The following is a 25,290-nucleotide window of genomic DNA, read 5'->3' as shown; positions in this document are numbered from 1 at the left end:
TAGGTCCACATTAGACACAGACATACAAGAACCTTTTCCAAAAGGATACATCCCAAAAGTTCAAATTATATGTAGGCGTTCTTCAATACTACTGGACACTTCACGTAAAATTTATTCTGTAAATTTGTGTTCCCTGTTGCCCAGGGCTCTGAGATCTCAGGAGGGAATGAGGTCTCTACTCTCATGCTGCAGACATTTTTCTGGTGCAAAGGAGACAATGGGGAAAATATCAGAGGGTGCCTTGTCCAATGCCAAGACTTAAAGTCGGCCGGCGTGGCGGCGGAGAGTAGCCGGCGGTGATTCGGCAGGCTTGTTCAGGGAGAACTTCTCCAAGAATGTCTCCCAGACACTCAGCTGTCTGCAGGTCTCCAAAACATCTAAGCAGAAATGTGAGTAACAAGGACGAACCACTCGGCTAGAGGAGGATCGCGCTGGACTCTGCAAACCAGAGATTTGACCGGGAACTTCATTCTAAGCGAGGGTGAGGGATCAAGGCAGTGTCAGGTGGTCTAGTATTGTCTTCCAATTTTTTAAAGGACTCTTTCCAGCGGGCATGGGGAAAATGGAGTCGGAAGACCCTATAAAGTCACATATGACATAACAACGTTTCACTCAATGACCGACCACATATATGTCAATGGTCCCGTAAGATTATAATAGAACGTACATAGATCCTGATACATGACACATGACATACTTAAGCTACACATTTTTTTAGCATTTTCTGTACACTAAAATTCTCATGCTGTGGAATATGTAGCTGAGTTAATGAATGAACGAATGACACTACTAGCTCCTAGGGCAGCTTGGGGAGGGAGGAAGAGAAGTCACCTTGGCTTCCAAATAGAGTTTCCAATCATGAATATTTTATGATGGGCAGAAGTAGAACGTGATCCACAAAACTGCTGTACAAGTAAAGAAAGGAACAGCAAGTAATAAAAGATTTTTAAGTATATTCTCACTGAAAGGTAATTTGGAAATAGAAGTAAAATGTTATTAGAGGCAGTCTTGCGTAACAATAAAATTAGGTACAAAGGATTCAATGACAGGAATATGGAGAAATGGCTTTGCAGACCTTGAACTGATAGAGTCTAGGTGTTTTTATGTGGCCATTGATGATTTAATCATTATGAAATACGAAATTCTTGGCACACCCTAAAATATTTAATATTGCAAAGAAGACTGTGTCCCTCAATCTTTCTTCCTCCGCCTGGGCCCTTCCACTCTTGCTAATCTTTCTCCACCGCCCACCCTAAGGAACACGTTCAATACTTGGTAGCAATAATACTCACTAGACAGCATATCGTTTTAGCCATCAATGGACAGATTTCTCCATGCCGACGCCAAAAACAACACAGCTGTGACTCAGCAGATTCTTGACATTTGTACCTGCAACTTCTTTACAGCTTTCTCTGAACTGCGTGAGGTGTAAACCACACGGAATGCAACACGGGTTACGCACGTATGTGCCGCGGCACTCCCCTCCCCCGGGAGACGTGGTTAGTCCCGCGAAGCCACGATCAGGTTCCAGAACCTCATCGGTAAACAACCTTGCTCAAGGCAGACAACACGGGCTTGCTGGAATTTTTATCAGCTTAAATGCACAGAAGACAAAGATGACATTTCATGGTGTTGATGCGAAGCCATGAGTGTAGTGAGAAGAAAACAAAGGCAAACACGGTTCCCTGCTTGGTGTTGGGAGGCTCTGCAATACACATGCCCCAGCCCTCATTCTACAGCGTATGTAGCAATGCCTAGTTTTAGCTCTTTGCAGCGAACAATGGCCACGAGGCAGCTTCACCCAGTAAGACACAAAGGACAGTCTTTTCGAGTGCCTCTCCATAAATCAGAATTTTCCTCCCTCACAAGAGAGCTTCTCAAGAAGAGTTCTCCACTGCCCACCCTAGAGACCTTCTTCCTCCCCAAGCTGGGTAGTATTTGAGGCAGAGGAAAGGAATTTACTCAGGAGTGAAATCTTATGTGGAGAATATTTCTAAAGTCAAAGCTTTTATGTTTTATTTTTTTAATTTCAACATATTACAGGGGTACAAATGCTTTGGTTACACATATTGCTCTTTGCCCCAACTGAGTCAGAGCTTCAAGCATGTCCATTCCCCAGACAGGGCACACTGCACCCATTAGGTGTGAATATACCCATCTCCACCTCCTCCCTCCCACCTGCCCAACACCCGATGAATGTTATTACTATATGTGCACTTAAGTGTTGATCAGTTAATGCCAATTTGATGGTGAGCACATGTGGTGCTTGTTTTTCCATTCTGGGGATACTTCACTTAGTAGAATGGGCTCCAGCTCCATCCAGGATAATACAAGAGGTGCTGGATCACCATTGTTTTTTGTGGCTGAGTAGAACTCCATGGTATACATAGACCACATTGTATTAATCCACTCATGGATTGATGGGCACTTGGGTTGTTTCCACACCTTTGCAATTGTGAAATGTGCTGCTATAAGGCCAAAGCTTTAAGATGAAAAGTCAAGAACGGGTTAGTCAATTGCCAAATGTACAAGGTTCTGAATACCTGAGGTGTCTTCACAGACACACCTGGTCAAAGACTGGACCTCACCTAACATAAGATTGTTCAGTCTTGACTGTCCTTTGGGTGAACATTCATTCATTTCACCGCAGAAATATTCTCGCATTAATAACAACTCTCAGCCACGATTCTGCTAAGGGTATTGTATAAATAAACACCACACAAGCCTTATCATCATCCCAAACTCAGAAAAATTTTAAATTCTGAAATGCACTTGGTCTATGGACGTCAGGTGGTTAGAAGCACCGTTGACAATCTCAGGAAGCTGTGCCTACTTGCAAGGTGGGTGCACCCTTTCCATAGCAGGTCTAGCGTGGTGGGCTTTTCCTCCAACACTGAGACAGACCTTTGTGTCTCCAGCCAAGTTCCGGACGGGGAAAGCGGGTCAGATTTATGGGCCGCTCTGCATGTGCAATTCTCATCTTTAAACACAAATGCAAGAAGGATTCAGGTTTCCTCTCTCGCATGGAGGAACTCCCTACCTTTTGGAAGCCTCGGAAATTCTCACCATTCTCTCTGCATCCATCCATCCATCCATCCCTCCCAAGCCTTCGTGTCAGACTCACTCGCAGACACATCCAGCTTTCTATCTGGAGGGGCTGAGGGGGGAAGGAAGGAGAAGATGTCCACTCTCGACACAACTGGCAAACCCCATAACATTTCCCAGCAAAATGCCACAGACATCTCTGGAGGCTCATGCAGACACAGGCATGCGTCTTCGTATGTGGACACACACATAATAAGGTCACCGAAAAATGAGATGCTTCATCCTGGATGTTTAGACAATGCCACACAACTAAAATATTAAATGAATCATCACAAACATGGGGTCCACTGAAAGGCTCCCTTTTTAATGAGCTGGCACAACCGGGAAAAAAATAAAAAATCTACAAAGTGAGTTGTGACAAAGAGCAGAAAAAAGGAGAGTGGCTTTTTCACTTCTCCCTGGAGACCAGCAACCCCAAAATCCCTCTTGTGTGTGTCCAAGGAACAGAAGGGAGGACGCAGGGACAGGAGCCAAGAAGGAGAAGGCTGCACTTTCTTCTGTCTTCACGAAGCCCAAAATACAACAGAAGTGCAATAAACAGGAGGAACTTAGATTTACGTTAGTGTTGGCTATTTTTTTTTTAATGTGCTAGTACTCAGAACACGTCAGAAGATCTGTATAGCATAAAAATAGGCACGGTGGGCGTGGGATTCCAAGTGGTTGCAAAAAGGAAAAAAAAAAATAAAAACAAACCCTCAGGACTGGACTTTCCTTTGGGGTCCCTGGGTACATGGGATGGATTCCAGAGGGTGAGGAGAGAGAGAGGAGGGCATCTCCCTGGGGCGTGGTCTACACAGCAGGTCCACAGGGGGGTCTCCACCCGCCCGAGCACGGCTCAGCCCCTGCGCTGCGCGAGAGACACCCCACACGAGCCTGGCGCTTCACGGGTCACCTAACTACAGTCGAATTCACCCTCCTCCCAGCTGCTGTGGGTTGAATTCAGTCCGTTGGAAAAAATATGTTGAAGCCCCAACATCAGGTACCTGTGAAGGGGACCTCGTTTGGAAATAGGGTCTTTGCAGACCATATTAAGATGTAAATTAAAATGACATCATCCTGGATTACGCAGTCCCTAAACGCAGGGACAGGTGTCCTCCTAAGAGATGGCAGAGAAGCCACGTGGAGACAGAGGCAGAACACATCAGAAGATCTGTATAGTTAAGGATTGAGATGAGATCATAGTGCATTCGTGTGGACCCTAAATCTAATGCCAAGTATCCTCCTAAGAGACAGCAGAGGAGACACAGACACAGAGGAGAAGCCACGTGGAGACGGAGGCAGAGACTGGAGTGACGTGGCCACAAGTCCAGGGACACCTGGAGTCCCCAGGAACTGGAAGAGGCAGGAAGGAGCCTCCCCTGGAGCCTCCAGAAGAAATCAACAACCCTGCTGGCACCTTGATTTCAAACTTCTCACCTGCACAAATATGGGAAAATTAACTTTTGTTGTTTTAAGCCACCCAGTCTGTGGCATCTGTTTACAGCAGCCTCAGAAAACAAACACCTCCAGGATGCAAATTCAGGCAGCTACTGCTGCAACCCCGCCAAGTGGCTTCTCCAGCAAAGTGGCTGCTCAGAGTCCAACGCAGGATTCCGCTGTAGCTGTGGATCTGAGAGAGGCTGCCTGGCAGTTGGAACAGCACGGACTTCAGCAAACAGGCAAAAGGCAACGTGCCAGGACCATGGAACTATGACTCTGGGTCCCCACAAAGGCAGCCCAGCCCTATGTGAGCCTTCACGGGGCAATCGCTAAAGAAAGTGCATAAAACGGAGCCTTGCCACGGGACGGGACGGGAGAAGACAGGATCCTTCCACCAAGCCCAGATGGAAAACCCAGTTCACATTGCAAACTAATGGCTACTATTTCAGTCATTTGCACATAAATCCCTTGATAAACTCCTCTGAATTCAGAGTCATATTTTCATCCGAAAACAAATGTTTAGAAAACAAGATACAACGGGAATTTGGAGCAGCAGAGTGTCACCCAGAGATATTATTTCTTGATCACAATCTGTCCTCTTAAGAAGTGTTCGGGTTTTCTTTACGTGAGTAGAAATATTCTGAGCTGCATAAAAGTCTACTTTCAACTATAATCTAACTCTGTTTCTGCAGTCTTCTCTCCTCTTTGTTGTAAAAAAATCTACTAGCTAAAAAGAAATGGGAAAAAAATATGTACAAATTACACTCAATCTGATCCTCCCTATAAAGACACACACACACACACACACACACACAGCCCTCGGGCACTCTGAGAATGAGCTCCAGGGTCTATAATTCTGGCAAACTCTTATGTAAATATATTAGCTTGCTAGGGTGGATGTAATCGCATAACACACATTGGGGGCTTAAACTACAGACATTTGTTCTCTCCCGTCCTGGAGGCTGGAAGTCCCAGATCCAGGTGTCTCAGGGCTGGTTCCCCCTGAGGCCTCTCTCCTGGGCGTGTAGACGCCGTCTTCTCCCTGTGTCCTCACGGGGTCGTCCCTCTGTGCATGTCTGTGTCCTCGTCTCCTCTGCTTATAAGGACACCAGTCCTGTTGGATCAGGGCCCACCCTGGTGCCTCAGTTTACCTTAATCACCTCTTTAAAGACCCATCTCCAAACACAGCCCCAGTCTGAGGTCCTGGGGGTCAGGGTTCCAACATAGGAATGTGTGGGGGGGGGGGGAACACAATTCAGTCTACAACAATAAACAAAGTTAAACTTATTTCTCGACTTGACACCAAAGTCCTTTATTTTGTAAGTCCTTCAAGAAAAACAAGGAATTCTTTTTTTTTTAAGAGCATCCCTTAGACTGGAGTTCTACCGAATCTCACTGTGGAAATATCCTGCCCATGAAAACTGGCACAATTGAGGAAAATAAAGAAAAGCAATAAAATAGCGAAAGGCATTTAGGAACTTACATCACAGCTCCCCACAATGCAAATGCACCACGTGGATCTAAAAGCACTTCGATACCAAAGAGATTGTCCCTAAAAGGTAGACACATTCTGAAGAAAATAAAAGAAAAAGTGCAAGTTCACCGACACCGGAGTTAGTAAGCGGGTTAGGATCCAGCAGCCTCTGAGACTCCCCCAGGAATGTGGCACAAAGACACCCACACTCTCGGAAACTCGGTTTCCCCCAGTCACAAGTGAGGGAGAGAATTCTCCCAATTCTTCCCACGCTTAAAATTATTCAGAGTCTCGTAGGTAGAAAGGCAAGTCATGAAAGACAACCACCAACGCAAACATGCTGTTGTCTTATTCCACAATTGTCCCTTTTGAAGATGTGCATTATCCAAAAAACTTAAAAAAAAAAAAAAAAAAAAAGATGTTCCCAAAATGCAACAACTTATTTTAGAAAAGAAACTTCCACTTGGCATCGAAACAGGAGCTTTCCAGGCAAGACAGGAACAACTTCTAGCTTCCTTGTTAAGAAATTATCTAACACTACGTAGTTACGGTTTTGCACGGAATCCGATAGGGTTTTTAAATGCCATCTTCCTCCTGGTTGAAGGTTCTCTTTGGAAATGAAAACACAATATTTTGCAAATGCCCCAGAAGGGCTCCCGGTCAAGCCTTTAAGACATGGAGGTGGCTTTGGAAACTTGGGGACATTTTAAAGACCAAACACCACTCGATCTGCCTTGCCCGGGCAGCGGATGATGCTGAAGTCGGAAAAACAATGGGAATTCCGCAAAATTAAGAAATCCAGTCTGTTCTGAAAAAGAATGATGAAGCTGTCCAAAAGAATCCTGGAAACCGTTCCTCTGTTCCAAGAGAGAAAAGCAAATGAGCCCAGATACCAGAAGCATCCTCTAGATCTTCTGGAACAAGACGCGGACACAGAGGGACTTTCCCCTGAAAGCTACAAAGGGCATGTTTCACCAAGTCTGCAAGTCAAATTCCACCGTCGTTTTTATTAATTGCATTTACATCTCATGTCTGAGTTACTCAGCATTTGGTCCATCTGTTGTACAGAATGTCCCCAAAGACCAAGGCGGGTAGTTAAACCCACTGTTTGACATCCAGGTCTGGTTTGCCGAGGACTCTTGTTGTTTAAATATTCGGATGACAGGGATACCCTGTAGCTTTTCCCACACGCCCCTGACGCACCTTCACCTGGAAGAGACACGCTACTCTTTTACTAATTTACATCAGTGGAAACTTTGTTATTTCAGGCACTTCCTTGTGGTGTCTTCATGACAAACTACCCCATCCCAGATGTTGCACAACTCATTCTTGGATGGGGAAAAAAAGGAGTTGAAACAAAACGTTTGAGGATTGTTAAGATATACTATTTTACAAATAAAAAGGGGGGAAAAAAAGACATAAAATAACAGGATGATTATAACCCCTAGTGCATCAAATGACCACTAATACTGAAATAAGACTCTACATGTGTGCAAACATTCATATTCTCACCCATAAGAACCGTATTTCATGCCTTCTGCTGAACACTAGAGGTTTTAACTATGATTTAATAAGAAAAGAAATCACCTTTTCTTTTCTTATTTCAGAGATTTAAAAATAGTAACGACCCTTAAAAATGACTGAGTTAATTCTGTTGGAGGGCGTCTGTTATGAATAAAGTCTCATCTATACAGGAAAGGGAGAAGCAGTGTATGTTTCAGTGGTATTAAATATATTCATAATGGCCTGCCACCAACACCAGCAAACGTCCCCATCTGAGCTGACAGTTAAGGGATGAGACAGTCACACACAGGTACCCAATACCAGCGCAGGTAATAATGAGGGAACACAAGGAGAGGTTATGTGGGCTGGACAGCAAATGGCTGATGTAAAAGCAGCTTGCAGAACAAAAACGACTAATGTTTAAGATGTTTTGAGATTATACATTTTAAAAGTAAGCCCCTTATTAAATTGTAAGTGCCAGCCAATTGCAAGAATTCCTAAGGCTCATAACCAGCTGGTACGGCCAGGCGCGGTGGCTCACGCCTATAATCCTAGCACTCTGGGAGGCCGAGGCGGGAGGATTGCTCGAGGTCAGGAGTTCGAGACCAGCCTGAGCAAGAGTGAGACCCCTGTCTCTACTAAAAATAGAAAGAAATTAGCCAAACAACTAAAAATAGAAAAAAATTAGCCAGGCATGGTGGTGCACGCCTGTAGTCTCAGCTACTCAGGAGGCTGAGGGAGGAGGATGGCTTGAGTCCAGGAGTTTGGACCAGTCTGGGCAACACAGCAAGACCCTATCTCTGCAAAAAAAATTTTTAAAAAATTAACTGGGTGTGGTGGCATGTGCCTGCAGTCCCAGCTACTGAGGAGGCTGAGGCAGGAGGATGGCTTGAGCCCAGGAGTTCGAGGCTGCAGTGAGCTGTGATCACACCACTGCACTCCAGCCTGGGTGACAGAGCGAGACCCTGTCTTCAAAAAATAATTAATTAACAAATAATAAAATTTTTAAAAGGAAAAGACAAAGTTTAAAATCCTGAAGTATCTTGATAAAAACTACTCACTCTACTTCCTCCTGTTAGAGACTGGATTCTTCTTTTTATTATTTTTTTTTTCCTTTTTATTTCTGGATTCTAGTGTTCCTGGCATTATTGCTTCATCTGGCAGGAACAACCCTACCTTCTACTTTCCTATCACCTTGCCATGTTTGTTAGATTCATCAACACGTTGTGTTGTTTAAACAGCCTTAGCACGCCAGGCGCCACAGGTAACATTGTTTCTGGAACAAGCAAAGCCCAGAGGAACGAGTCACAGCCCCGCGTTTTGGAGCAGCGCACAGGTCCACCTGGGGGCCCGGTCCGTTCTGCTCGCTGGACAGGAACACCAGCTTGGGAACAGCAGGTGACGTTCCCATACAATGCGGCCATTGTCTCCTAAGCAGAGAGGTGGGCCAGTCTCTCAGGTTTTACCTGAACGCTTGCCAAAATCCAAAACAATGATGGTGCTTTCGGTGGCCACGGAGGAGATTTCAATCAGCCCAAGAAAGACGTGTTGCATGCACACGAGTGTTTGCACGCGTACACAGCTTCTGGGCACGGCTGCATGTCCAGGAGCACCACAGACCACAGACAGCAGGAAGAAAAGCAAAGCACGCCACAAAAACAAATGACCCGCTATCTCGAGACAAAAAGGTTTTCTTCACTTTTAGAAAGGTGGAGAATCTCTACCCCAGACCACACACACCCAGCCGCCCACCACCCCGAAACCTCCTTCCCAAATTCTAAATGAGCATGCTGAGTCTGAACGTCTAGAAGGCACTCGATACAGAATGCCTGGATTGCACCGTTCCTGGGTGGTTTTATTTCTATTTTTTTCCCCCTTTGAAGAAAGACAAGCTCCCTCCCGGAACTCACAGCAGCTGTCCTGAAACGCATCGTCTTTCGGGACGGCGCTTGGGTAGCAGGTGGCTGCTGAGTTGTTTTCTTTGCACTTATTTCTGCGGTTTGCCGGGTAAAAGAGGCAGCTGGGGGTGTGGATGACAGAGAGGAGGAAGCCAGAGGTAAAACAGCGCCGTCTGGGAGAGAGAAACTTAACAAAAAAGCACAGCTCCATCAAAGAGTGCAAGAGGCGCGAGCTATAGAACACAGCAGGCTACGAAATGCCAAAACCGGGCCGTGCACCGTGGCCCTGCCCTGTAGACCCTCGAACATGGGAAGAGATGGAGTTTCCTTAACGGTTTTCCTGGGTTCAGATTCTATGTCTTCCAGAACTCTCCGGCCTGTGACACTCAAAGTAGCTTTATCAAAACACAACACTTCCCTAAGCTACAGAAAGCAGAGAGTGTAACACCAACCTAAAGCCAGTGGAAGAAAAGAAAGAAAAACTGCAGTTTAAAAAAACAAAAAAAACAATGAAACTGAAAACAGGAAGTCCACGGAGAAAACATTAAGGAAACCAAACCAAAAGCTGGTTCTTTGAAAAGGCCAATGAAATTGATACACCACAGTGGGTTGTCAAACTAAAATATGAAACTGTTTTAAGGACAAATGGAAGAGAAGACCTAATAAATGAAATCATCTCTAACAACAACGATTCCTACTCAAGAACCCAAGTAGTATTTTGAATAGGCACTGATTTTTTTTTCCATATAAATTATTTTTTCTTTCTTAAGGTGTCATAATAAATGGTATCATCAAGCCATGAAGAGGAATTGTAGACAGTTTGGCTTCTCAACACGCTTTCAATGCCTGGAATCTCATTCAAGCTGAGGTTTTCAGCCTTGGAGGAACAGTTTCCTATGACATTGTCTGCTAGCATAAGCCAGCTCTGTCACTCCCCTCTTGCCTTGTTAGCTGCAGGTCACCAACCTAAGCATGCACATGCAAATAAATGCATGCAAGTTTGCACAGAGACCCCCTCCAAAGAGATCCCAGGGGCCTCAAAGCATTACAAAGGACTTCTTTCTCCCAAGCCAAGACCTCACCCGCCCCGCCACACCTGCATGCAAACCCTTTGTTCTGCAAAGTGACTCCCAACATGACTCAGCAAGGTGAAATCAGCCTCGGCCCGTAACTGTCAATGATTTTAAAAGAACCTTGCACAGGTTGGCCTCCAAAGCTCTTTGATGAGGTGCCCAACCCATAAAACGTCCAAAATAAGTACCGCAGGGGATTAATGTCATGCCTGCACACAATGCAGGCTCCATCCACGGTGGGGCAGAGGTTACAATGATCTGTATGGACTTGCAATGTGAACAGAGACTGCCTGAGACAATCTCCTTTTTCTACGTCCTGGTGGAAAAAGGGGTATAAATTTCTAAATGGGGACAGGGGTGCGAATGCCAGCAGAGAAGACATTATGCAGAAGGTTGGCTCTCCCCCCACCCCCCAAACATGGAATAGCCAGGGTCTAACCTTGACAGTCCTCCTGGAAAGTCCAACCAAGCCGTGGGGACAGTTCTATGTCCTCTCTCCTCTCGTCTCTTCTCTCCAGCTTATCAGAGAAGGGTGAGCCCCTTCCCTAGCCACCCCTGCACCTGACATGACATGATACCCTGGAAGAACTGCCCAGAGGTGTCCTAGGGAAGTTCCTCTGCAGGGACCCTTGCAGGACTTGGAATAGCCTTAGACCAGCGGTCCCCAACCTTTCTGGCACCAGGGACCGTTTTCATGGAGGACAATTTTTCCACAAACTGGGGGAGAAAGGCGCAGATAGTTTTGGGACGACTCAAGCACGTTACATTTACTGTGCACTTTATTTCTATTATTATTACATTGTAACATATGATGAAATAATTATACAACTCATCCTAGGTTGGAGACCTCCCTGCCTTAGACCTCAGGAAGGTAGAAAACATCAGTGCTGGAGGGGAAAGAATGTGAATCTTGCAATCCGCGCCTCTTTTCTGACGCTAAAGGGTGGTGAGATGCGGGTGAGTCTCCAGCACTCGTGTTAGGCTTTAATGGAGGAATCGCTGGACAAGCGCATCTAATGGCTACTTATCACATTTTATCCTGTTCAGATGGAATGGAAATGCCAACTGCATTTCCACTTAAGTACCCTAATGGATGAGACAAAAAACAAAACAAAACAAAAAGTGATCATCGGAGAGTGTGGGGGGTGGGCACATGCCCACCAGGGAAATGCTGTAAGGAGAACACTTCTGAAAAACATTCGTGATGTTTGATTATTCTTCCACAAGGGAACCTCTAGGGAAAAAAAAAAACGGTCTGCCCAGTTTACACAAAAATGTGTCAATATGAACCAATGTATCCACACGCTCCAGTCTCTGTGCAAAGAGTCCTCCCCCTCAGCGGCAAGGGCTACACAGATGTGGCCATTAGCTGTTACATACACTCGCAGCCACGCAGAAGAGAATGTGGACTTCGAAGTCCTCAATTAACTCAATTAACCATTTCCCAGAAAACCCATATGCATCTGCACACAAACAGACAAAGATTCACAGTCCCGGGTAGCCAGGGAAGAGCTTTTTAGTGTTGTTGATACTATGCTTTCTCCGTTTAGGCAAGTCTGTGTCATTTGGAAGAGGGCTGAGACCAAAATGATGTCACTGCATTCAAAGGAGTGGCATATTCGGTCCCCAGAATAGGGATCCTCGAAAGATGCCCAGGTACTGCTCATCCCTGCAACCTGTGGCTATCTCAGATTGCACAGCAAAGGAGGGAAACTAAGGTGGAAGGTGTTAATTACAGGTACAGAACAGCTGACCTGAACCGGGAGGATTACGGTGGGTTATCTGGGTGCGTCCAGTGCAATCAAGTGACTTTCTAAGTCAAAGAGAGACACCAGCAGGAGCAGGATTCAAGCCAACATTGATGGCTTTAAGAGGGAGGAATGAGCCACAAGCCAAGGAACAGTCTCTCCCCTACAGACCCCAGAATGGACGTAGCCCTGTTGACATGTTGATTCGAATCCGCCATGATCAGATCATTTCAGACATGGAAACGAACCTACAGAACCACATGATAAAAAATGTGCCTTTTTTTTTTGTCTTCCAGACATTTAATTAATTTATTTTAATTGACAAATTAAAGCTGTTATCTATTTATTGAGGACAACAGGTTGTTTTGAAAAATACGCATCTATTATGGAATGGCTTAATCGAGCTAATGAACGTATGCATGGCCTCCCATAATTGTCTTTTTTTTTTTTTTGGTAGTGAGAATAATAATCTGCTCATTTAGCAATTTGCAAAAATATTTTGTCATCGGCGATAGTGACCATGTTGTACAATAGATCTCTTGAACTTATTCCTCCTGTCTCGCTGAAATCTTGTGCCCTCTGATCGATATATCAACCCAATTCCCACACTCCCAGCCCCTGGGAACCTCGTCCTGCTCTGTACTCCTGTAAGTTCAACCTTTTCATATCCACACGTGAGTGCGGCCGCCACAGAAAATGGTAGAGCAGTTCATCCGGAAAACAGAGAATGACCACAGCATCCAGCAGGTCCACCCCCAACGAAATGGAAAGCAGGGACTCCAAGCGATATTTGTACACCTGTGTTCACAGCAGCAACGTCTACAACAGCAAAGAGGGGGAAGTCACCCAAGTGTCCGTGAACGTGTGTGTGCGTCAGCTCAATGTGGCAAAGGCAAGCGGTGGAATATTACTCAGCCAGGAAAAGGAAGAGAATTCTGATGTGGGTACAACACGGATGAGCCTTCAAGACGCTGTGCTAAGGGAAATGACCTAGCCACAAAGGACGAATGCTGTATGAGTCCACTTACAGGAAATATATAGAAACTGTGAAATTCACAGAGACAAAAAGTAGACTGGAGGTTTCCAAGGGCTGGGGAAGGTGGGAAGGTGGAGGGACAGCTAATGGGGACAGAGCTTCTGTCTGCAGTGATAAAAATGTTTTAGAGATAGATGGTGGCGATGGTTGTGCAACAAGGTGAATGTATTTAATGCCAATGAAGCGTGCACTTAAAAATGGTTAAAATGGTATGATATATGTAAATGCTGTATAATTTTATATTTAATATATTTAATATAGCAATATATAACATAAATACTATGTATTTAACAAATAAATATATGATACATTGTTATTAAGCATATCATATTTAACATGTAAATGTATCATGTATAACACATTTAGCATATAAAGATATGATGTATTTACTATATTATTAAATATATATGTTTAATATATAAATATATCACACATTTAATATGTAACATCATATATGTATATTATAATACACTTCATATATAACTATGTTTACTATAAGTATAAATGCAGTATAATATATTTAATATATAAATGTAATACATTTAATATATAAAGATATCATATATATTAAATGCATTTAACATATAAATATATTTATATTATATAAACATGGTATATTTGCTACATTATATAAACATATAAATGTAAATACTATGTATAATATAGAAATACTACATATTTAATACATGAATGTACTATATATTTAATAAGTAATATATCATATATGTATATATGTTTTTATATGAATATATATAGTATAAGTATGAATACTATATAACATATTCAATATATGAATATATAATATTTAATATATATCACATGTATAATACATTTAATATATAAATATATGATACATTTACTTTTATATAAATATATAATGTATATTTAATATATAAATTCATTGTGATTTCTGTATTATGTCAATATATGAACATAAATATATATATATTTTTTTCTTCATCACAATATAAGATTCTTTTTTTTTTTTTTTTTTTTTTGAGACAGAGTCTCGCTCTGTTGCCCAGGCTAGAGTGAGTGCCGTGGCGTCAGCCTAGCTCACAGCAACCTCAATCTCCTGAGCTCAAGGGATCCTCCTGTCTCAGCCTCCCGAGTAGCTGGGACTACAGGCATGCACCACCATGCCTGGCTAATTTTTTCTATATATTTTTAGTTGTCCATATAATTTCTTTCTATTTTTAGTAGAGATGGGGTCTTGCTCTTGCTCCGGCTGGTCTCGAACTCTTGAGCTCAAACGATCCGCCCACCTCGGCCTCCCAGAGTGCTGGGATTACAGGCGTGAGCCACCGCGCCCGGCCTAAAATTCTTTTAAAGCAAAAGAATGAGGCAGGCAGAATGTCCTGTCTGCCCACACTGGCCAGTAGAGGTGGCCTTGCAGGACACTGAGGGGCGGTGGCCTGGGGAGGGTCACACTGGGCTGCAGAGGAGGGCAGCAGACGGGATCAAAGGTGTCCCCATCACAGCAGTGCATGGAACAGGTCCAGGTGAGGCTGTACATTACCCATAGCAACACATAGCCTGCCTCCAAGGACGAGGAGCAACCTGGGTACCAGCATCCTGGGGACAGAGCAACACCTCTCATGTCAGGGTCCTGTCCCTTGTCATGAAGGAAGAATGCCTACCATGTAGGTTCCTGCTAAACACGCCAGTCAGACACCCCAAGACCCTTTACAGTGAGTGGGTGCGGGCAGGCACCCCTACAATATAAGCCACTGCACCTCTGCGTGAAAGTTTCAGATGCGTCCAACAAGAAGACAGCAGCTTGGGTGGACGGTGATACGCAACGAAGACGCAGGTAGAGCTGACGCCAGGACCAAGCAAGGACATAGTTCTTTAATTCTTATGAGAGTCTTTTGTCCTTGTCATAGAAGGAGTCCACATCCTGCCCTCAAACCTGGTGAGCTGAGACTAACTGGCATGACGTGAAACTACTGCACTGGGAGAACTCTGGAGGCTGTGGCATCACTGGATGCATTAAAAGTGTCACAGGGGTTTGGGCTGAACTGTGTCCTCCTAACAAATCTATATGTTGAAGCCCTGACCCCCAGGACCTCAGAAAGTGACTGTTGGAGATAGGTCTTTAAAGAGGTGATTAAGGTAAACTGAGGTCAATAGGGTGAGCCCTGATCCAACAGGACTGGTGTCCTTATAAGAAGAGGAGATGAAGACACAGACACACACAGAGGGACAACCACGTGAGGACACAGGGAAAAGGTGGCATCTACACACCAAGGAGAGAGGACTCTGGAGGGACCAGCCCTGAGACACCTTGATCTCAGACTTCCAGCCTTCAGGACGTGAGAAAATTAATTTCTATTGTATAAGCTGCCCAGTCTGTGGCACTTTGTTAAGGCCACCCAAGCAAACTAAGACAATCACACTCTGCATTTGTTCTTGCAGGGACACCTACAGATTCACCCTCCAAAACAGACCCAGGATCTGACCATGCACCATCTCACCGAGACCGCCAGGGTTCAATCACCACACTCCTTCACTGCCTCATAACAGGTGCGTGCAGCCAACAGTCTGCTGCCGACAGGTGCTACAGACAGCCCTCGGAACCTCACGGGAGATTAGATCATCCACCCATGACCCTGCACTGTATGAGCAGAGAGACCCTCCGTCCTCATCTGCCTGGGGTCCCGAGATGAGGAACGTTCAGTGCTACCTGGGAACATCCCACGCAGATAGAGACAAGCCGGTCGCTCCATGTGTGAGTGAAAAAATGAATGCATGAAGGTATTATAGGCAGCTGTCCTTTATGTCACGCACCCTCGCCAAGTACCAAACAGGCACAATCCATACTTTAGCTCCTCCGTGCACAGAAGATCGGCCACACCCAACATTAGCCTGATTTCCTTGAGGAGAAAGAGGGTCTTTGCAACTTGCCCAAAGACACACGCTAGCAAACCCCATGTATCTGGCCTGCAATATGCTTCCCTCATCCCAGGGAGGTGACGCGGGGACACTGGGATTGGATGACAAACGCAATGTCATCTACAGCAAACACGCACAGTGCAAAGAAGGAAGACACAAAACCCAAAAGCAGTGGCCAAGCTCCCCACCCCCACCTCGTGCACAGATAAGCTTATGATATCACAGAAGGTGATGACACCACCGGGCACAGCTCTCCAAAGAGTGAACCTTTACCATCCAGCAGTTTCCTCTTCCCTGCAGCACCAAACAGCATATGTAGAGTTGAAAAGAAGAAAGACAGGCGGAAAACCCTTTTGCAAAGGCAGTAACGTTGATGGCATTGTGGTTGTTTACAAAAAAGAAAAAAACAACTTGGGGAAAATACAGAGAAATCCCCAAGTCATCCCTCCCAAAGCACTGAAAACGCTTTACTTAGAACTCAGAACTGCTTCTCCCAAGAAAGAACTCTGTGGTTAGAAGCTTCCTGGTGAACCCAGGGTGGGGAAGTACAGCTGACACCTTTGCCTGTGTGATAGGTTCCCTGTGCCCCTTTCTTCAGCTGGGCTCCCAAACGGTCACCCATGCTGGAGGGACCTGATCCAGAACCATGACTGGGACCACCATGGTGGTGCCATGTCCCCATCTGCATGGATGATCCAAGCTGGGTCTGGGATGGTTATCTCTGGACAGAATGAGAGAAATGTTCTCTCCTGGGAATCCCAGAAGGTCACAGGTGAGCCTGTTGCTGGGGCAGGGAGTCCCCATTACCCCCAGAGCAAGAGTTTAAGAGAAGGAAGGTAGGACTACCCCTAAAACCAAAGTAGGGATAGATTCAAGATGGTGGTCCTTGGCTTCGCCATGTGCGAAGGGGGCAGGCAGCCCCCTTTGCCCCCAAAGCAAGAGTTTAAGAGAAGGAAGGTAGGACAACCCCTAAAACCAAGGCAGGGATAGATTCAAGATGGCAGTCCTTGGCTTCGCCATGTGGGAAGGGGGCAGGCAGCTCCCTTTACCCTCAAAGCAAGAGTTTAAGAGAAGGAAGGTCGGACAACTCCTAAAACCAAGGCAGGGATAGATTCAAGATGGCGGTCCTTGGCTTCGCCATGTGGGAAGCCAGCTTGAGCCCTGGATTTGCAAAGGGGCATGACAAGCGAGGTTGTGGTCATCTCACCTGGCTGCTCATTGGTGGGAGGATGGAGGGAAGACAAGGGAATAGGAACAGAGGCAGGAAAAGAAGCAAGTTCTTGGTCTACTCTATCAAGCTCTGGAAGGACCTTTCTCATGTAGGGAGCTGCAGACAGACGCCTCTTCAGAAATGAAGGCAGAGCTCTCCGGCTTTAACCATACCCCAAGCTATCTAGGATGAGGTCTCTCCTGGAAAACGCTGTCCCAGTTGTAACTAGATGTCTCTGCCTCCAAGGATTTGGGGAAACCGTATCAGGGACCTAATGCACCATGTGCTAAACCTGCCCAAAAAGGGAGAGCTCCAGGGTTTTCCATGGCCAGCAACAGGGACAGCAGCCACAGAGGAATTGGCTCTATAATCCTCCTTGGCACGGACATTAGTTTTCTAGGGCTGCCATAATTTGGTGGCTTAAAACCACAGGAATTTATCCTCTCCCAGTCCCGGAGCCCAGGAGTGTGAGAGGCAGGTGTCTCGGGGCCGCGCTCCCTCCGCAGGCTCCAGGGGAGGCTCCTTCCTGCCTCTTCCAGCTCCTGGGGGCTCCAGGCGTCCCTGGGCTTGTGGCCGCATCACTCCAGTCTCTGCCTCTGCCTCCAGGTGGCTTCTCCTCTGTGTCTGTGTCTCCTCTGCTGTCTCTTAGGAGGACACTTGGCATTAGATTTAGGGTCCACACTAATGCACTATGATCTCATCTCAATCCTTAACTAATTATTGCTGCCAAGACCCTATTTCACATAGCTCACAGTCTAAGCTTCTAGGTGAACATGAATTTTGAGGGATGTTGTAGTCTGAATGTCTGTGTTCCTACAAGATTCCTATGTTGAAACCTCACCTCCAAGGTGGTGGGGTTAGGACTTGGGGCCTTTGGGAGCAGATGAGGTCCTGAGGGTGGAGCCTCATGGATGGGATCAGTATCCTTATAAAAGGGACCCCAGAGAGCTCCCTCGCCCCTTCCACCATGTGAGGACACAGCGAGAAGGCGCCATCTGTTAACCAGGAAGTGAGTCCCCACCAGACACAGCCTCTGCCATCTTGGACTTCCAGCCTGCAGAGCTGTGAGCAACACATGTCTGCTGTTTATACGCTGCCCAGTCTACAGTATTTTGTGCTGACTGCAGCCTGGATGGGTTCAGGGACAGGGAGCTCCACCCGTCCCACTCCACCAGGATTTGTGCAAACGCCTCTGTGCTCTCTGTCCATTTCTCTCACTGTGACTGAACATTCCTGTTTCTGATTTGTTCTCTTACTCTTTCTCATCCCATATTTTATTAGTATTCCTTTTGTTTCCTGCCTTTTTTTCCCCCCACAGGCCCATTTTTCTCCTCTCCTCTTGAACAAGGAACTATTAGACTTGGGTGACCTCTTCCCCTTGGAGATGGGAAGTGACGAATGAAGAAGAGACTGGAACACGAAGAGGACACGGAACTGGCAAATCCAGAGAGAGGTGCAGACCAGTGGTCTCCAGGGGCTGGGAGACGGGGAGAGGCCGTGACTGCTTAGTGGGGATGGGCTCTCCTTTGGGGGAGATGAAAACGTTTTGCGACTAGATTGAAGTGATGTTTGCACAACACTGCGAATGTGCTAAGTGCCACAGTTGGCTATAGGATGACTCATTTTACACGACAGTGAATTTCACTTCAGTGGGGCGAAAAACGAAGAGGAGAAACCAACAGGACCTCTATACTTAGAAATGTTCTGTGATGTGTAGTATTTTATCTCATCTCCTGAAGTTCCTATGATGCTCTTACATCGAAACTCTCACCTACACAAATGATTGCCAATTTACTCTAGAGCACCCACGCAAGATAAATAAGATTAAAAGGCTGGGCTCGATTTTCTGTGTGTTGTGAGGCAATAAACAACACTGCCAATTGCTGTGTAAACACTGCCTGTAAGATTATATATTTACCTACAGGGTAAAATCTCACCAGGTCAGATTCCATTCATTCTGCTGGTAGGCTGGTGTTACAGGGTAGGAATGAGATGGTCTCAATGTCTGTGTCTCCCCAAAGTTCTTGTGTTGAAATCTTCGCCCCCAAGGAGATGGTGTTTGGAGGTCGGGTCTTTGGAAGGTGCCGAGCTCATGAGGCTGGGACCTCATGGATGGGGCCAGTGTCCTTATGAAAGGGACCCCAGAGAGCTCCCTCGCCCCTTCCACCATGTGAAGACACAGCAAGAAGGCGCCATCTATGAACCAGGAAGTGAGTCCCCACCAGACACAGCCTCTGCCACGCCGGGATCTGGGACCTCCAGCCTCCAGAGCTGTGAGCAATAAATGTCTGTTGTTTATAAGCCACCCACTGTGTGATATTTTTGTTCTCACAGCCCCAAAGACGGGGCACAAATGATAATCCAGGAAAGAAGGGAAATTATGTCCAATTCAGGGGAACCGAGGACACAGGAGAAAACCTCTCAGCACAGAGAAAAATGATTGTGAGCACTTTAGATCTGAGAACCATTTATCATTGATTATTCATGAAGACCTGCTAGCTCTTAAGAAAATAAAACTTTCAGACGACGCCGTGATGTGTGAAAGGAAAAAAAGAAGAAGAAAATGTCATGCATGAGGGAGTGGTCTGTGGTGAGAGAACTCGTTCTGCCCTGTGATTTTGGGGGCGGTGGCTGCCCCCAGATCGACAGGCTAGATACAGCTGCATAGAACTCTGCATGCTCACACGCTCACAAACACAAATGAGCACCTGGGAAAACTGATACAGGCTGAACAAGGTGTGCAGTTTCGTTAGCAGGGGTGTGTGTATCAACATTGGCGTCCTGGTTTTGACACTTTGGAAGATGTCACCCTGGGGAAGCCAGCAGAAGGGTGCGTGAGAGTCCAGGTACTGTTTTGGGAATCCCCTATGAGTCTGTTATTATTTCAAAATAACTTTTCTTAAAAATCAGGGATTTAAGCATCTTGGAGTCTTCTTCATAATAAACTGTGTATGACAGGTTCTGTTATTATTTGTATTGTTTAGATGAATAAGCTCAGAAGCAGAGAGGTTGAGAAAGGGAAAATGAAATTCGGACCCAAGAACCATACACTGGTTCCAGGGGTGGGAAACCTGCGGCCTTGGGGCCACATGTGGCCTTCTGGATTCTTGGGTGCAGCCTTTTGACCGAATCTAAATTTTACCAAACAAATGCTTTTAGAAAAAGTCATTATCCTCTTCTCTCTACACAGGATGAATTTTTAAAGATCCATAATAATTTTCTTTTCTTTTTTTTTTTTAAAAAAAAAAAAAAAAGCACCCTTGTTCTTTCTCATGGGACCAAGCAAAGCTTGGTTATAGGGACAAGAAATCTGAAGAACCGGTTTGCAACCATTTTTTCTCTAAGGAGCAGTGTGGTCCTTGTGAGTTGGAGTTTCTAAACCCATGAAATCGGTGTTTAGACCAGACGTGCTCCAGGATTTTTTTCATGTTCTTAAAAAATATATAGACCAGCATTAGACTTTTCATGACCACAAGCTACACTTCCTTGCAAACTCCCTGAGTGGATGGGAAACTGGTGGGTCTAGAATGCTGACGGCATCCACTAGTCGGTTTACCCAGAAGCACAGAATACCTGAGACCACAGGGTCTTTCTTTCCAGTCACGCCGTCTCCTCGCCCTGTGACCACCGGCTATTTCCAGCTCAGCCTTCTGCTCACGGGATCTCCCCCGCCCGCCCAGCGGTCACTGCGGCCACCGTGGGCTTTGCAGAATTAGGCACAAGCGGACCCGCAGGAGTGCAGGTGCCGCACCTGTGCTGAAATGTCAGCATCGCCAAAACGTTTCTCAGTATCAAACCAGCGATTCTGTTAGCTCAGGGTGCCTCGTCCACACTCAGATCACAGGCCAGCGTCAGCGATGAAATGTACAAGAACGTCCCCAAATTTGCTAGCAACGGAAACAGCACACACACAGGAGGGCAGCGCAGGAAATAATAAAAAACGCACAACTGTGTGGGGGCAGAGACCTGAAGCCCTCCTTCACGGAGGAGAGTGAAGGAAGCTGTGTCTTCACCCAGTCATTCTAGAAGGTGCCAAGAGGTGGGGTTCGTGATAAGTAAAGAAAGTGTAAGAGGGTTGTGGGGTGTTTTTGTTTGTTTGGCCTGTGTGTTCGGTTTTGAGTTATGGAAAACAGCAGTGCTCAGCTGGGAAACTGCATAACAGACATCCCCCAAGAAAATTTGGAACGGAGGTGGGTGCCTGTTTGGAGCAGGTAAGAATCAGAAATGCAGGGAGGAAGGAAGACACACTTAACAAGGAACCTGTCTTCCAGCAAGTCACAGCTTAGAGGAAGAGAAGTCACGCCTGCCCAGACCCTGTGCCGGCCACAGAGAGTTCCACCTGTCCCTCACTCGTACCCCCGTGACGCCTTCTAAAAGGATCGAAAGTTGCTGTCGATGGTGGCTCAGACACATAAGACTTAGAAGACTTGGAGACATAAGACAAGAACACTTAGAAGGCTTACAACTTTTTTAAGAAGTTTATTCTTACTCTTTCAGGTTAATCACTCTCACGTTGCTCTCTGACCCATAGTAAAGAAGGAGGCTCAGACACAAGACTGCAGATGACGTCACCAAAGCTGTGATGCTGTCACGAGTGAGTGTACACAGACACACACAGACACACACACCCCTGGTCCCCTGTTGGTCCAATGCCTGGAGCGTGGGACACCTGGCTCTCCTGTCACACCCTTGGAGCCCACAGGAAGGTATCCCTGCGCGATGAGCATCCTCTTGTCTAAGAGAGGAAAGGAAGAAAGCGCTCACTTCCCCCACCCAGCCCGGCCCTGCCCTGCCGGCTGGCTCCCAAGAGGCAACGATAACATTCTATTTTTAAGGGTGAGATTACCCAGCGCGACACCCTCAGCTCCGCAGCCCTCCTGCCCTGCAATGCCCTGCCCTGCCCTGCCCCCTGGCCTCCTGTCCTGGGCACCTTTCCCGACTGACCCTGCGAGCCGGCGCCCCACAGAAACACAATGGCCGGTGCAAAGTGCCAAGGGACAGCTGGCCCTCCATCAACTTTCCGACTTGTGTTTCCACCCACTGTCCTAGCTGCCCCTGTGCCGGTTCCTGGCCCACCCTTCTTCCCTGCAAAACACGCCCGGCTTTGAGATTAGCCTGGTGTAGCTTCCCAGTGGGAGAGAGAGAGAGGGAGGAAGAAAGAGAGAGAGGAGGAGTGAGGGGAGAGAGAAACAGAGACAGAGACAGCTGCACAGAAAGAGAGACACAGAAAGAAAGAGACAGAGACAGAAAACAAAAAGAGATGCCTTCCCTTCCTCAGCAGTTTTGATGTCACGCTGGCTGCGCTGTTGGTCTTACTAAGCCACACGCCCTGACCTTGAGCCCCAGCCTGGCTTCTTCCTCTGAAAAAAGAGGGAAGCAATCAGGAGAAAGCCACCCGAGGTCCCTTGCCCTGTTTATTTCCCTGACAACCAACATTGTCAGCGCAATCCCCTTGGCCACAAAGAGTCGCTAAGAAGCCACAGGCTGACTCGTGCCTACAGTTTGAATCCAGCGCCCACGTTCGGGTCGGGATATCCTGACCCACTCAGGGCTGCCCCAGTAATACCCCAGCGCGCGCTGGGATCCAAGCGCCCAAGAGAACTCAAAACCTCTCCCGCAAGCTGCCCAGTTGGATTCAATTTCTAAGGCAGAGGACAAAAGAAATGGGAAAGCGTCCAATAAGAAAATGGCAAATTTCAGATGCACCAGAAGGAAAGCACACGCCGAGTCAGGAATGTTACCATCTATCCCCAACGCCGCCCTCAGCCTCCCCACGACGCCAGGGGACACCTGTCCTCCGAAACCCCAGCGGCTCTTGCACCCCGGGGTTAAAGCTGTAAATTCCACGCCGGAGCACCTGCCGCAGGGCAGAGGGAGAGGGCTGGCCGGGGGCGAGGTCTGCAGGGGCCTTCAGAGCCCACGCGCGGGTCCCTGCGGGTCGCTGCCCCGGAGGACGCACGAAGTCCCCAGTCTGAGCTGACCCCCAGAAACTTTTGTGACGTCGGGCAGCCCAGACGCCGGGGTGGAATGTGTGTTGGAGGCAGGCGGGGTAGGTTTCACTGAGGAACCACCGGGGTCCCGGGAAGGCGGCCGGGCGGTCACGGGGTCTCGCCGGGGCGGGGGGTGCCCTCCAACTCTCGGGGCGCCCGGGAGATCGAGGACGCAGGGGCAGCCCCGCGCGGGAACCCCGAGCCGGAGGGGCAGAGCAGGGCCCTCCCCGGGAGGCGGCCCGGCTACGGCACACGGGGCCCTTTGTCTGACGACAGCGTCCGGGCGGCGCCGCGCGCCCCTGCGGGCCGAGTCCCCGCGCGCCTCACGCACTCACCCACGGTGGCCAGCGTGTCGAAGTCTTGCAGGCGGTAGGTCGGCGGCTCCGGAGAGGGCGCCTCCGGGCTGGGGCAGAGCGCGGGCGCCCCGTCGGGGGTATCCTCGTTGGCCCCTCGGGGGTCGGTGTCCGCCGCGGCCGCCTTGGCCAGCCCGGGCGCCTCCATGCGGGCGCGCTCCAGTCCCGGGCGCCGGGCCGGGCTGGGGAGCTCGGGGGACCGCGCTTCGTGGGACGCAGCCTCGGAGGGCGGCGCGGCGGCGGCGGCATCAGCGGCGGCCACCTAGGCGCGCCCCCCGCCTCCGGGTCCGCGGCCGGGCGCAGCTGGCGGAGCGCCGGGGACAATGGCGGGCGCCGGGCGGCGCTCACTGGAGCAGCAGCAGCAGCAGCTGGTGGGAGTAGCCGCCGGCCTCGGGGGGCGGGCACGGAGCTCCCGGCGACGGCGGGGGCGGCGGCGGGGCCGCGGCGGGGGGGGTGGCTGGGGCTGGCGGGGGCGAGGCGGGGTCCCGGCCGCGGGCGCCCGGCTCCCTGTTCATTCCTCGCGTCCCGCGCCCGCCGCCACCCGCGCTGGCCCGGCGCGCGCTCACGGGGGGCCGGGCGGAAGCGGCCTGGGCGTGTCCGCGCGTCGGTCCCCGCCCTCGCGGGCAGCCCGCCCCGACCCCGCCTGCCGGGCTGGGGGCGTCGCCGTAGCCGCCGCGCTCCGCCCCCGCCGCGACCCCGCCCGGGAGCCGCGAGGCCGGCGCGGGGGGGTGGTCCTCGGGTGCCCGCGCCCCCTCCGCGCCCCTCTGAGCCCTGCGGTGGGGCCAGGGCAGACGTTCCCCAGGGGACGCGCGGGCCTGCCGCCCGGGTCGCCGCGCCCCAGCCCGGAAGATCGGGGGACGGGGAGGGCGTGGCTCAGAGCGAAATAAAGTTAAAATGTAAAACTGAAAACGGAGTGTAATGCGAGTGGAAGCCGGTGTAAACCGAGCAGGATGCGCACGGGTCCCGGAGAGGGGGGGTGCCAGGTCTGGCGAATAAAACTATCGCACGAGGGCAGCTTCCTGGTTTCGCTGTTGGACTAGAGTGGTTCAAGACTGCGACTTTGCAAGAGGCAGAGATCTCCCTGCACGTTTCTCTGCAGCTTCCTGTGAGCCTATAATTATTTCAAAATATATATATATATTTTTTTTTTTTAATAGGGAGAGACAGGTTTGAGAGATGGAGCAGCTCAATGCGGGGCATGAAACTCCACCGGCCACTGGTTTTAAACACACCGTTCGCTACTAGGGCAAGCAATGCAATGTGTCCACATGGGGTTGAAGTTCCGATACACAAAGATTTTTATTTTTCCTGGTTTAAGTATGTCTCAGGCAATATGTGCACATACTACTGATCCTATAAAAAACAAAACAAAACAAAAAACAAACACGCTATTCGTGTGTATTTGAAATGCAAATAGACCCGGACGTCCGGACACCCCTCTCCCAGGGGATCCGGTGAAAATGCAGACGGTTCTGCAGCCGGCCTGGCACGGGCTAGATGCTGCGCTCATGCCCAGCTTGCAGAGCGTCCACGGAACAAACTTCGAGCAGCTTGGGGGAAAACTGCTTTCTGCCCTATTTTGAGGG

At 48.2% G+C, this 25,290-nt stretch overlaps 1 protein-coding gene across 1 annotated transcript in view; it reads right to left on the bottom strand.

Moving 5' to 3' along the window:
- PRKX (protein kinase cAMP-dependent X-linked catalytic subunit) overlaps positions 1-23,852 on the bottom strand; it is a 78,170-nt gene extending 54,318 nt beyond the window's left edge. The window contains exon 1 of the mRNA XM_069463643.1: positions 23,687-23,852. Coding sequence (XP_069319744.1) covers positions 23,687-23,852 — 166 coding nt within the window. The remainder of the gene's footprint in view (positions 1-23,686) is intronic.
- Between the last annotated feature and the right edge of the window lie 1,438 nt (positions 23,853-25,290).

Source organism: Eulemur rufifrons, chromosome 30 (assembly GCF_041146395.1).
Source record: "Eulemur rufifrons isolate Redbay chromosome 30, OSU_ERuf_1, whole genome shotgun sequence".
In the NCBI taxonomy this organism is placed as follows: Eukaryota; Metazoa; Chordata; class Mammalia; order Primates; family Lemuridae; genus Eulemur; species Eulemur rufifrons.
This window is presented reverse-complemented; position numbering and strand designations above follow the sequence as displayed.